The following is a 13,348-nucleotide window of genomic DNA, read 5'->3' as shown; positions in this document are numbered from 1 at the left end:
AATTCAAGAGAGACATTATTTTTCCTTTGTCCGTTACATTTAATTTTATTTTGGTTTATTAGCATATTTGCAGAAAAGAAAAATAAGAAGCTAGATTTTGGTTAATATAAATATTTATATCTGCTTTGGTCCAAAAAGTTTTTAACATTGCTGGAAAAAAGATTAAGGATACTTAGTTTTTCAAATCTAGGTGTCTTGATCTATCCTATCGCCTCATTTAATTTTGTGATTATCTTTTTTATTTTCTGTAGGCAGTTTAACAAACTCTTTGACTATCCCAGAGTTTGAAGAATCCATGAAAGACTGTGAACACGCGAGCTTGAATGTGGATAATAAGATAAAATTTTCCGTGTGGGTTTCTTTCTTCGAGATTTACAATGAATGTATTTATGATTTGTTTGTTCCTGTCTCATCTAAGTTCCAAAAGAGAAAGATACTGCGCCTTTCCCAAGATGTAAAGGGCTATTCTTTTATAAAAGGTATACTGATGAGCATTTTTTACTTTATTGCTCTGAAGTTCCTTTCTAGGCTTTGTTATAGGAAAGCAGACTGGAAATTGAAAATTTTTATACTAATTATTAACATCAAGATAATAAGAGTAGTTTGTTTTTTGAAAATAGGTTTTGTTATGTTAATTAAACCTGAAGGTAAAGAAGTCTAAGTTTAATATTGTATTTGCTTGAATATCATTGATTGGATTTTAGGGGATGGGAAAAGCTGTGTGTGTGGATATTCACATTATTCTGCTGCTTTGTAACAGTATTCAAGGAGCTATGTAAATGTTTCTGTTCCACAGAGCTGTTCTTCCAAGCTTTTAAAAATTACTGTCCCACAGTAGGAAATACATATTAATAACATCATGATCCTGTACCTGCATATGTATATATATGCATATATACAATTGAAAACTTTCATTAATTATACTTACCTTTACTACAAGGAATGCACTTTGGTGTTTTCTGTATTCTACTTCAGTTTTACAAAATGCTAGTTGTGACTCAATAAATTTAATTTCATGACTCACAAATAAATTGCAATCTGTAATGTCTCATAGCTAGGTACTTTTCTAGGTTTAATCAGAAATGTATTTTGTCCTTTTTTTTTTCCTGCATGTCTAATTCTAAGGAATCTTACCTATTTTAAATTTTCCCTTTGGCAAACTCTGTTGAAGAACATTTACTTTCTGTGTTTGTACTGCTTAAGTACTGGAAAATCATTATAATATCCTATTCTTGTGTACTTCTTTTCTAGTAGAATATGGAATAGCCGAGTTGACTATATCTAGGGCATATTGTTAAAAGAAAGATTTTATTATATGCCTTTGGGAAAGAGATCGCCAGTCTTCAAAGAGATAACGTTGTACTGCAAATGTTATGTTTTTATAAATTGATATGTGCCCTCTTTATTTTTAAAAGATCTACAATGGATTCAAGTATCTGATTCCAAAGAAGCCTATAGACTTTTAAAACTAGGAATAAAACATCAGAGCGTCGCTTTCACAAAGCTGAACAATGCTTCTAGTAGAAGGTAAGGAGGAAACCCTGTGGTGTAAGTCTGAGGCACCCAGGGTGTTCTGTGCTAATTGAAATACAACTAATTTAAGGTTAAGGTGGACAGTAAGTTCTCTGATATGTTAAATGAATTCATAGGCATAAAAACATTCTATAAACTGAAGAGCACTGAACAGATAAGATTATCAGCACCATTTCTTGTCCTAATGTAAGATTTACTAATTTGCACTCAGTCTGAGGTATTTTTACTCTTTTTGTATGTGAATATCTAAGCTCAATATATTACTTGCCTGTAGTAGTGGACTTTTCTCTGTGTTTTTCCTACTTACCCCATGAACATAGACACTGTATGCATACTGTGTTGGGCCAAAATCTCAAAGGGCTAAGGAAGGATGTTTTTGATGGAAGGGATTGGTGGATGAGAGATGAAATAAGTTTAAGCAGTGAGGTACTTAAAACAGGTTTTCTCTTAAGGCGGAAAGAGCGCTGTCCACCATGTGTGGTGTGAAGATAATATGTAATCCAGATAAGCCTATATTTAGGCCAAATGTATGCTTTGCTTTGGGTACATATGCAAAGTAGATTAGCTGTAACTAATACCATTGAGACTTTATTATAAATGACTTTGTTAGTAGAAGTTGGAATGTTAAGAAAAGGAGGTTTGAAGGATTTGGGGCTCAGTGAAAGGAACAAGCTATTTGGTTTTAGGTAGTCAGGTGGTATGTAGGTGACAGTGGAGCACTGAATTGAAATATCTGACAGCTAGTTGGAGAATGCAGTGCTGAAGCAGTGGCTACTGTTAGGATATAAATAGGTGTTGATTTAGATGCTTGCCTCTCCTATTTAGAATGCAGAAATGAAAAATGAACGATAATATTTGATCTTTGTTTACTTTTAGTCACAGCATATTCACTATTAGAATATTACAAATTGAAGATTCTGAGATGCCTCATGTAATGCGAGTTAGTGAGTAAGTTGAGCATTCTTTAAATTGTAATTTTTTTTAATTGTTTTGAAGAATTTTTAAAGTGTTTTTTTGTTTTTTTCTTGGTTAGATTGTCTTTATGTGATCTTGCTGGTTCAGAACGAACCATGAAAACGCAGAATGAAGGTGAAAGGTTAAGAGAGACTGGAAACATAAACGCTTCTTTATTGACTCTGGGAAAGTGTATCAGTGTTTTGAAGAACAGTGAAAAGTCAAAGTAAGAGTTGCTGAACATGTTATTAGCATATTAAGTATTATAATATTTAGACTTTCAGCTTTGTTAATTTTATAAAGTTTTCTTGTTTTTAACTTTCTTCTTGTGACTATGTATGGATTGTAGTTAAAATTACTTAGAGATCTTGGATTAAAAAAGGATAGAAATAAAAAAATAGTGTCAGTCAATGCCAGTGACTCATCAAGTACATTATTTTCCACAGCAAATATATATCAACAAACACCTTAGATAATAAGCTTCTAATGATGCTGGTTTAGCATATAAAACCACATTATTCTTATCAATGCATTCTATTTTTCTAAATGTGATAGATTTCTGCATTAATTAGCATTTTTAGGCTGAGTAAATTACAAATCAGCCTTTACCATTTCTCGTTAAGGTGTATGGCATAATTGCGCTATACTAGAGAACACAATTTAATGTGACTTTCTTTACATTTTGCATAGCGGATTACTGTTACTATTAGGATTACTGTTACTATTAGTATTACTGTTATTACTAGTAGTAGTATTTAAAGAAAACAACATGAATAAACAGAAAATGACTATTATAGGTGGAGCTAATTACTAACCTAGAATTTAAGCCTATGATAGCTATATTATTTCTTTGTAAAATTTATCAGCATATTGACTTCATGAGATTTGTTTTAACTTATAATTTTTTGAAAATTTTTTCCATAGGTTTCAACAGCATGTGCCTTTTCGGGAAAGTAAACTGACCCATTATTTTCAGAGTTTTTTTAGTGGTAAAGGGAAAGTATGTATGATTGTCCACATCAGCCAGTGTTTTTTTGCCTATGATGAGACACTCAATGTGTTGAAATTCTCAGCCATTGCACAAAAAGTAAGTATAATTAAATTTCTGCAGAATTTATTAAGCTTCTTATTATTAGAGTATTAATGATTTTTTTCTTGGAGTAGGTAATATATTTTGCACTTATAGCTGTAAACCTAGAAAATAATTGAAAATTAAAAATATAATATTTGATCAAGTAGTAGGACATAGAAAAAACTGAAAGTTACCCCTGCTTAAGAGTGAAATGACCTCGGTAATAAATAAACTTACCCATTACAAACTGCGAGCAGTTCTTACAATGAATTGTCTGCTCCGCTGTCCATCAGGAAACCCCCTGCTAGGAATAGTATTGATACTAAGAACTTAACCCAGTAAAGTAAATTTATCTGTAGTATACATGTGTAAGTAGCTTTTTTCTTATCAAATATTTATTTAAGGATGCGAATTCCTTCTTGTATGTTTGTTTGCATAGTTTTTTTTTTACTTCTCATGTTGTCATTTGACTTAAATGTATAAAATTATTTTTTTTGTGGACAGTTCTTGCCTTTTCTGTTTTAAAAGTTACGTTGAATGTTTTAACAGGTTTGGGTTCCAGACACTTTAAATTCCTCTCAAGAGAAATCATTTGGACCTGTTAAATCTCAGGATGTATCACTAGAGATTAATAATTCAGATAATAAAATAGTAAGTGAAAAAAGATCCACGATTTCATGGGAAAGTAGTCTAGAAGATGTGGTGGAAGATGAAGATTTGGTTGAGGATCTAGAAAAAGCTGAAGAAAAGCAAAATGTGGAAACTGAATTGACTGATGAAGATCTAGATAGAACATTAGAGGAAGATAAGGGTTTCCGTAGCCATGAGAAGAGAGTATGTATTAAGAACTCATACTTCTAAAATTGACTGATTTATTATTCTGAAGTTAGGGTTAATAATTCTTGAGGTTCTTTCTCCCATTTTTTTAATAATACACTAAATTTGTCTTTCATCTTCATGTTTTGAAAATTTTCACATCTACAGAAAGAAAATACAATGAATACCCATTTGCACTTCACGTGGATTTGCCAGTTGTTAACATTTTACCATATTTACTTGAATTCTCCTTCTGTAAGTTTGTGAATACACATCTTTTTGCCTGTATCATTTGAAAACAAGATGCAGACATAATGACACCTTGCAACTAACTACTTCAGCATGTTTCCCAAGAATGTGGACATTTATAACGTACTGTTATATTGTCCATATTGAGATTTCTCCAGTCGTCCCAGTATTTTCCTTTATAGCCACGTTGTTTTTGATCTACAACCAAAGTTAACACATTGTTTTTGATTATTGTGTTTCTTTAGTTAATCTTTAGTGTAGTTATTGTTGAAAAATTGTGCTTAGTTGTCTTATAGAATACCTCCAGTCTGGATTTATCTTATTATTTCCTGATTCAGGTTTAACACTTTAGGCAAGCCTATTACATAGGTGAAGTTGTGAATTTCCCATTGCGTCACATCAGGAGACAGATGATGTCTGATTTCTCCATTTTTGGTGATGCTAAATTTTGCTCACTTGGTTAAGGTTTTGTGTTTCAGATCTCTCTTCATTTTAAAAGCATTGACACCAGGTGAATGACTTGTTCCCCAGTATCCTTTCACCCAGTGATTTTAGCATACTCCACCAAACTTTTACTTTGCAGTCTTAAGTACAAGTGTGCAAAATGTCTTCCCGGTACAGATTATTCTATTTATTCAGAAACAAAAATTGCTTGATCGTCTTGTATTTATGGTGAACAAATAGGACTTAATGGTGGTTCTTTTAACCTCAGTCCAAATACAGTTCACACATACATTTAAGTTGTATTAATCCTGAAATGTAGAGCATGTCCACGTTACTGGTTCTCATTAATTGGCTGTAACTATTACATATGTATACATGGAGTCTTCTTACCCGTGTCACAGGAGCACTGGTTAACCCTGTACTCATGGACATGCTTCAGTGGTATTGACACATTTGACATCATTGTTCTCTTTTAGTGTCCCTGAAAGCCATAGTTGTGCTTGTGTTGTTTTGAAATGAAAATGAAAGCTTCAGACTAGTCCCAATTTATCTGGTCATTATGTGATTGGACCTTGTATACCTTGGATTTCTGTAATGTAGTACTTTCCTCGTTGACAAAATGAGCCATTAATAGTCCTATTTCAGTTTTTATTGATCTTCTCAAAACTGAAGTTTATATATAATGTCCATATTAAACTTAAAATGTTAGTAGAATTTCTGAATTTATTAGGGAAAAATAATCCTGTAGTTTATAAAGGATTATATTGTGTAAATGCATATCTTACATTGACTAGGTACTTTTTTTTTTAATTTATTTTTTGAGTTGGTACTTTAAAATTAAAATTTCGTTGAGGTTTTTTCCTAATATTTTTAAAAATGAAAATGATTACAGGCTTTGCATGCTTTACATTATTAGCATTAGAGGATTGTGAGTATTAAAGATCATTATGAAATATATTGATATTAGCATATTTATATTTACAATTCATTTAGCTAGACTAATCAACCAGAATTTTTTTCACCAAAAACTTTATCAGATGCTGACAATGATAGAAAACTAATTGTTGAGAATTATTAAAAGAAACCAGTTTTCCAAGGTATTCTCACATCAATGCAGATTTCTTTAAGTCTCCCACATTTCTTCTTCAGTAATTACTATTTATTGTTTTAAAAAGTGGGAAAGTGTAGTTATTTAAAATTATAAAAATGTAATCATGGTGGAATCTAGGAAAAGAAAAAGAGGAAAATAAATATATCTCTCTAATCTACTGCTCATGTTAATAGGTTTTTACTATACATTACAATATTGTAACCTGATTGTCTTCATTTAAAAATAAATTGTGAAAAGTATGAATGGTAAATATGTCATCCTAATTAATTGGTTTACTGTATGATGGTACCATAGTTGAACCTATTTCTTTAGTTTGACTGTTGAGTTGGGTTTCACTTTTTCTTACTTACATACAACCACTCACTGTTGCAAAAAACACAGTGACTTTTCTTACAGCCAAAATGCTGGGTCCTATTATATAATTATTTCCTCAGTATAAATTCTTAGAAGCAGAATTTCAAAGTCAGGATACTATAGAAATATTTCCAGATATAAAATTGAGAAAGTGAAAGATCTGTACCTTTGAGAAAGTTTATTAATTATTTTATTATGAGAAACTTTAATCAAAAACCTTAAAAAAGAATATCAGGCTCTTTTCTTGAATGCTGTAGTTTGTTTTATTACAAACCTATACTTGCTATGATGTCAAGTTTTAGTTGCCTTATTCTTCATTGTGTGTATTACATGATTAATTATATAAGTGCTTTCAAAGACATAGAGTTGTTGCTCACATTTGTATAGTTATAAAAGCCCTATAGGATAAGTTTATATAACATCTCTCTTTGCCATTTTGGAAAGTGTTTGGGGGTTCTTAGTAACTACTCCATATAATACTTCAACTTTATATTTTGAGAGACTAATTTTAAATTCAAACTTAAGCACTTACCACAGACCTGGTCTTTAGTTTCTCTACCTAAAAAATGTAGCTGCTGCTGGCAGGCTTACAGAAGGTTGTGTGGATTAAATGAAATAACATATGAACTCCCCAAAGTAGTTTCTGGGAGATAATAGATGGTCAGATTTTACTTTCTCTTCTTTCTTTGTGTAGCTAAACAGTGAGACATTTGAATTACTATATGTCTGTTTCTAAAATGTGGAGAGGCCTCCTTGATTTTTCAGATTAGTGAATCTCTGCAAATACATAATTTTCAGTGAAAATGTTATCTCTAATAAAAGCATGCATAATTATAATCTAAATGAAAAAAGTTTTATTTTTGAACACACTTGCACAGTCCTTCTCTTGGGATGTATTTTTTACTTAGAATTTTAATATTTATATTTTAGAAACTTTTGGATTTAATAGAAGATTTGAAAGAAAAGCTCATAAATGAAAGAAAAGAGAAGTTAACATTGGAATTTAAAATCCGTGAAGAAGTTACACAGGAGTTTACTCAGTATTGGGCTCAACGGGAAGCTGACTTTAAGTAAGTTTTTTTTTTCATGTCCTAGTGAAAATTGAGAATTTTATTTACTTTAATTTGGTTTTTTTGGCTTTTTATTTAATATTAGTTGACTTCTGAATTCTGACCTTCACGCAGGCTTGAAAATAGCTGTTAGTAATCCCCATGGTGATTGTGAATTATACATGAATGATTATTTAAATTGACTTTTAATTTATAATGTATTTAATCTTAGAAATTTAAAATAAAAATACAAAGTAGTGCTTTTTCTGTTTCTTAATGAGATTAATTTTTGTTCTGAAGGGAAACTCTCCTTCAGGAACGAGAGATATCAGAAGAAAATGCTGAATGTCGTTTGGCTATCTTCAAAGATTTGGTTGGTAAATGTGACACTCAAGAAGAACCAAAGAATGAAGATTGTGCCATGACAGTTGAAACTGAAGTATGTTAACTGAAATATTAAATCCATGAGGTTTAGGTACCAGGATTTAGTACACCACATCAATGAAATAAAACAAAAAACTTAATATGTAGCATTATTGTAATTAAGCGTGCTTTGTTAGGAATATAAGCACAAATAGTTTAAATATAGCTATTGAACTTAGAAAAATATATATCTGTTACATTTATATCTCAGTTTGGTATTGATTGAGTCATTGTGTTGATTGTAGGTAGATTCCTTTTTGTCTGATTATGGGATATCCCTCTTAGATTTGTCTTAAATTTAAAGAATTTTAAATGGCTAAGAGACCTAAAGGGTCATTTAGTTCTGTTCTGATTAAAACAAAAACATTTATATATAGAAAAGATCACTCTGCTTGGCCGACTGACTGTTCTCTACTGTTGAGAAAACAGTAGTTTTTCCTGCTGCTTCTACTGAAGCTGAAATTCATCGCATCTTTTCGGAGTTGGTTGTTTGTTTTTATTTTGCTTTGCTTTTTACTGACTCAGTTCGGGAGTCTGGGATGGTGATGCTCAGGCTCTTGCTGTCAAACCATCGTTTTGTGTCCCTGACATAGTTTGGGGTTTGGTCTGAATTGTGAAAATGGAGATTTGTTTCCTCAGCTAGCCCAACAGAGCCTTTGAAGGCCCGTTATATAACTGAAAGTATACCTGAACTAGGTAATCATAATTGTTCTATAATGATTTATCATAGTTTATGACATTATTTTTATGGAGAAATAATGTTTCATGTTCCATAAAACAGAAAATGAGTAATGGAGCACAAATTTTTCATGATTGGAGATACTTATATATAATATCTATTTAAAAAATTTTAAGTTGTGAATTTTTTTGCTATTTGTTTTTAAAAGTGTCTAAATCAGATTGGTACCACACTGAGATAGTGAAAGCCACTGTTAATGATAGGTATGTGGTTTTTGCTATTTTTAGGAAGGACATAATTATGTAGGAATTGAAGATATTATTGATTCTCTTCAAGATGATGTCACTGATATTAAGAAACAGGCTGAAATTGCTCACTTATATATTGCATCTCTTGCTGACCCCCAGGAAGCTATTGCTTGTTTAGAAATAGAATTTAATCAAGTTAAAGCTGAATTAGCTACAACCAAAGAAGAATTAATCAAAACCCAAGAAGAGTTAAAAAAGAGAGAAAATGGTAAGTGGGTGTATTTTACCCCTATGTAGGTGTTATAAATGTATAAAAAGACAGTTGGTAAGTATGGGATTTATGCAGCTTATTTACCAAATGGCCTGAAAATGATGGAGGTAACGTATTTAATATTTTACCATTAGTATGAGTTTATAGTAATTTACTAGTAAAAAGTTTTTTTTGCTTTTCTTTACTTTTAGACCAATATTACTAGAAAATGGACTTATCAAAAAAATAAACACTAAGTGTAGCTCCGTCAGCAAATTAAGAATCTCATAGGAAATTGTAAAGCTGTAAATTTTGTTCCTATATGCATGTGTGTGTGTGTGTGTGTGTGGATTGTTTGTCACATCTGGGTTTTAAATGTTAGATGAAATACTCTGCCCTTTTCTGTGTGAAACAAGATGAGTGGAAAACAGCAGGTAAGTGATGTCTCATTATGAAGTGATCAGAAAGGTTCTAGCTAATTCTCTTCTGACATTATACCAGAAATTTTTTACTATTGAGCATATGTCCTTCATTTTTACCCTGAATTTTGAAAGTGGCTTTTTCAGAAACACTACTCTCTGATGGTAGAATTTGTAGCTGAGTGCTTATGTGCTTCTAGTGCTGTGAAAATTCTTTTTCCTGACTATAACAATAAAGCATCTACTGTAGCAGCTTATGTTTCATGATTATTCAGTGATTTTTTTTTTAGGTGCTTAGGTATTTATTTTTAAATATTCTTATTTTTTCAGAATCAGAAATTAATTTAAATTCATTGGCTGAAGAGCTTGAGAAATCTAATAAGGTAATACTTTTAAGCTTTATTTTATCTTGCTAAGGAAATTAATAATTAAGTAAAATAAGCAGCATGAATTATGACTATGTATGTCTATTTTAAAAATAAAGAAAAAGTAATAAATGATTATGATAAAAAAAAAATTGACCAAAATAAGTGCCTTCACCTCTTTCCAAAGATGGCCTCTGGAAAGTTTCTTTAGTCTTTTCAGAAAAGGTTTATGTAGGTGTGTGTGTCATATATATGTGATATATATGATACATGGAACACACACAACTTTAAGAAATTTATACAAATGAGACTGTAGTTCTATGTCATGCTTTCTTCCCTTAGGAGACCTCTGAGAGGTGATTCTATGGCAGCACTTACAGATCTATGTCATTCTTTTACTAGGTGCATTGCATTGATTAGGTATATTTAAATGGTGTTTATTTTGTCTGAAGTTACTGAGTGTTTTAAAATTTAGGATATGGCCTGAGCAGTGTGCAGCATCGGAATCCTGAAAATCTCTAGCACTTTTTACCTTCAGATCAGATAATTACTCTAAATGGTTGTCGATGGATTTGACATTGATAGATATAAATATGAAATTGCAGGTATACATAGAGGTGAAGTGAATTTAAAACTCTAAGCTTAATGTTTTTCTTGACCTTCTCTTAACTTAGATTTGTCCTTCCAAAGAACTGAATAATTTAAAATATGATCAGATATAAAGATCTTAATATCTAATACCCATTACTTAAAAGGGTAACCAAAATAATGTACTTAGTACAAATATTACAGCTGTTGTTTAGACAACTCCTGATCTTTTCCTTTTCCTTTATTTCTTCTAGTTACAAAAAAAAGCTTTTAGTTGTAAAAACTCAGCTTCTAGTTGTATTAAACTATGCAAAATAGAAAGTACAATAGTCCCCTGTAATGTCTCTCCTACATCAAAAACAAAACAAAACAAAACCAACTTGGTCGGTACCTCTGAGACTTTTATATACGAGGCTTTTATATAGATCCATTTTTATAGAACATTTACTGTGAACTCTTAAGTTCTTAAAAGATACTGTTTAAATATTATGATATTGTGTTAATATCTTACAAAACATACTGTTTAAATCTCAGAACAACCTTATGATGTAGATACTGTTATTTTTTATTTTTACGTAGGTGTTAAATAACTTGCCTAGGGTTTCACAACTAGAAGGTAGAGAAGCTAGGATTCAAACCCAGATATCTGACTCCTGATTCCTCTTATCCATTATGATATATTGCTTCTCTTTCTTTTTGTATGTAAACGTGTGTTATTTTTTAAATGAAAATAAAGTCATGATATGCATAATGTGTTGCTATTGGGTTTTTTTGTTTTTTTGGCTTAATCTTTGAAGGAATTCTAAACTGCATCATATTTGCATTCTAGTTATCCCAAAGTACATTTATTAAACTTTGGTTTTTTTCCTTCCCAAAGAAAATAATTATACAGAACCAAAGAATTCAAGAGTTGATGGATAAAATTGATCAAAAAGAGGATACTGTCAACAAATTTCAGAACCTAAAATTTCATATGGAAAATACATTTAAAAGCAGTGTAAGAATTTAACTTTATTCTTCTGTTATAAATTACATAAGAAAGCCAATGTTTGGTTTAAAATAACTTAAAATAGCTTATACAACTAAGACTAATTTACTAAGAATGTTGGATTGTTTATCTTGGCATTGAATTCAATTTTCTGTTGTGCGGATCTGAATTTTTGAGAACTTAGAACAGGGCAGTTTGACCTCCTTGTATGTAGTAGCCCACAAACTAAACTGGCAGAGCTTTGCACATGAGAGGGACAAGACTGTAGCCCTTAGAAGTTTAAGCCTCAGCGAACTGGATGTGGAGCTCTGGGGTGAAAGAAACTTAGATGTGCTTTGATATCCACAGTTCATGAAGATCTCTCTCTCTCTGTGGCTCTACTCTATCTACATATCTATATCTATCTGTATGTATTTCTCTATAGAACTATAAATGAAATTCAGTGGAATTGGGTTTCAGAAGCTTTTTTTATTATATACAATTTTGCTGATGTTCATATGTTTAATAGCAAGGATACTTTCTTTAAAAAGTCACATTATTTACTGTGGCATATAAAGTTTTTAAGGGTTTTTACATAGCCTTTCATAAATAGAAATTTAGGTAATTTCATATCCAGGTAGTTCAGTATAGGATGATCAGATTGTCTTAATCTTTTTTTTAAACAGTTGTTTTTGGTTTTCTTTTGTGTTTATTTTTTATTGCAGGTTCCTTCAAATTATTTTTTGTTATAAATTTATTTATTTATTTTAATTTATTTATTGGCTGCGTTGGGTCTTCTTTGTTGCACACGGGCTTTCTCTAGTTGCTGTGAGCGGGGGCTACTCTTCATTGTGGTGTGCAGGCTCCTCATCCTAGTGGCTTTTTTTGTTGCGGAGCATGGGCACTAGGTGCATGGGCTTCAGTAGTTGTGGCACTTGGGCTCAGTAGTTGTGGCTCACGGGCTCTAGAGCGTAGACTCAATAGTTGTGGCGCACGGGCTTAGTTGCTCTGTGGCATGTAGAATCTTCCCAGAGCGGGGCTCGAACCAGTGTCCCCTGCATTGGCAGGCGGATTCTTTACCACTGCGCCACCTAGGAAGTCCTCAAATTATTCTTTGATGTAGAAATGGTAAACTATATGTTAATAACATAATAGGTTGAGTAAGCTAATAGCTAAAATTCTCTGCTTTTGTATGTCTTTTCTCTAACAGAGGCAAGAGTGGTGTATAGTAGTCCCCCTTTATCTACAGTTTCACTTTTGACCATGGTCAAAAGGATTAAAGGAAAAATGACAGAAATAAACAATTCATAAGTTTTAAAATGTGTGCCATTCTGAGTAGCATGATGAAATCTTGTGCCGTATTGCTCCATCCTGCCGGGACCTGAATCATCCCTCTGTCCAGTGTATCCCTCCTGTTAGTCACTTAGCAGGTGTCTTGGTTATCAGATTGGCTATTGTGGTATCATAGTGCTTGTGTTCAAGTAACACTTATTTTACTTAATTATGGCCCCAAAGCACAAGAGTAGTGTTGCTGACAATTTGGATATGCCAAAGAGAAGCCGTAAAGTGCTTCATGTAAAAGTAAAGGTGAAAGTTCTCGACTTGATTAGGAAAGGAAAAAAATTGTATGCTGAAGTTGCTGAGATCTCTGGTAAGCATGAATCTTATTTGTGAAATTGTGAAGAAGGAAAAAAGAAGATTTGTGCTAGTTTTGCTGTCACACCTCAAACTACAAAAGTTAGGGCCACAGTGCATAAGTGCTTAAGATGGAAAAGGCATTGTATTTGTAAAGTAAGATATTTTGAGAGCAAGAGAGACTGCTTTCAC

At 31.9% G+C, this 13,348-nt stretch overlaps 1 protein-coding gene across 6 annotated transcripts in view; it reads left to right on the top strand.

The window, feature by feature from the left end:
• Positions 1–13,348, top strand: part of KIF20B (kinesin family member 20B) — a 76,620-nt gene that overhangs the window by 10,097 nt on the left and 53,175 nt on the right. For 2 of the 6 annotated variants that reach the window (XM_057736615.1, XM_057736621.1), the window contains exons 8-18: positions 252–479; positions 1,416–1,527; positions 2,410–2,481; positions 2,567–2,713; positions 3,412–3,574; positions 4,109–4,393; positions 7,464–7,603; positions 7,883–8,021; positions 8,972–9,200; positions 9,932–9,984; positions 11,432–11,551. In XM_057736615.1, the coding sequence (XP_057592598.1) occupies positions 252–479; positions 1,416–1,527; positions 2,410–2,481; positions 2,567–2,713; positions 3,412–3,574; positions 4,109–4,393; positions 7,464–7,603; positions 7,883–8,021; positions 8,972–9,200; positions 9,932–9,984; positions 11,432–11,551 (1,688 nt within the window). The remainder of the gene's footprint in view (positions 1–251; positions 480–1,415; positions 1,528–2,409; positions 2,482–2,566; positions 2,714–3,411; positions 3,575–4,108; positions 4,394–7,463; positions 7,604–7,882; positions 8,022–8,971; positions 9,201–9,931; positions 9,985–11,431; positions 11,552–13,348) is intronic. The other 4 variants (XM_057736619.1, XM_057736616.1, XM_057736617.1 and 1 more) reach the window with 4 other exon arrangements.

Source organism: Hippopotamus amphibius, chromosome 5 (assembly GCF_030028045.1).
Source record: "Hippopotamus amphibius kiboko isolate mHipAmp2 chromosome 5, mHipAmp2.hap2, whole genome shotgun sequence".
Lineage (NCBI taxonomy): Eukaryota > Metazoa > Chordata > Mammalia > Artiodactyla > Hippopotamidae > Hippopotamus > Hippopotamus amphibius.
Note: the sequence above shows the minus strand (reverse complement) of the source record. Positions and strands in the feature narration are given on the sequence as shown.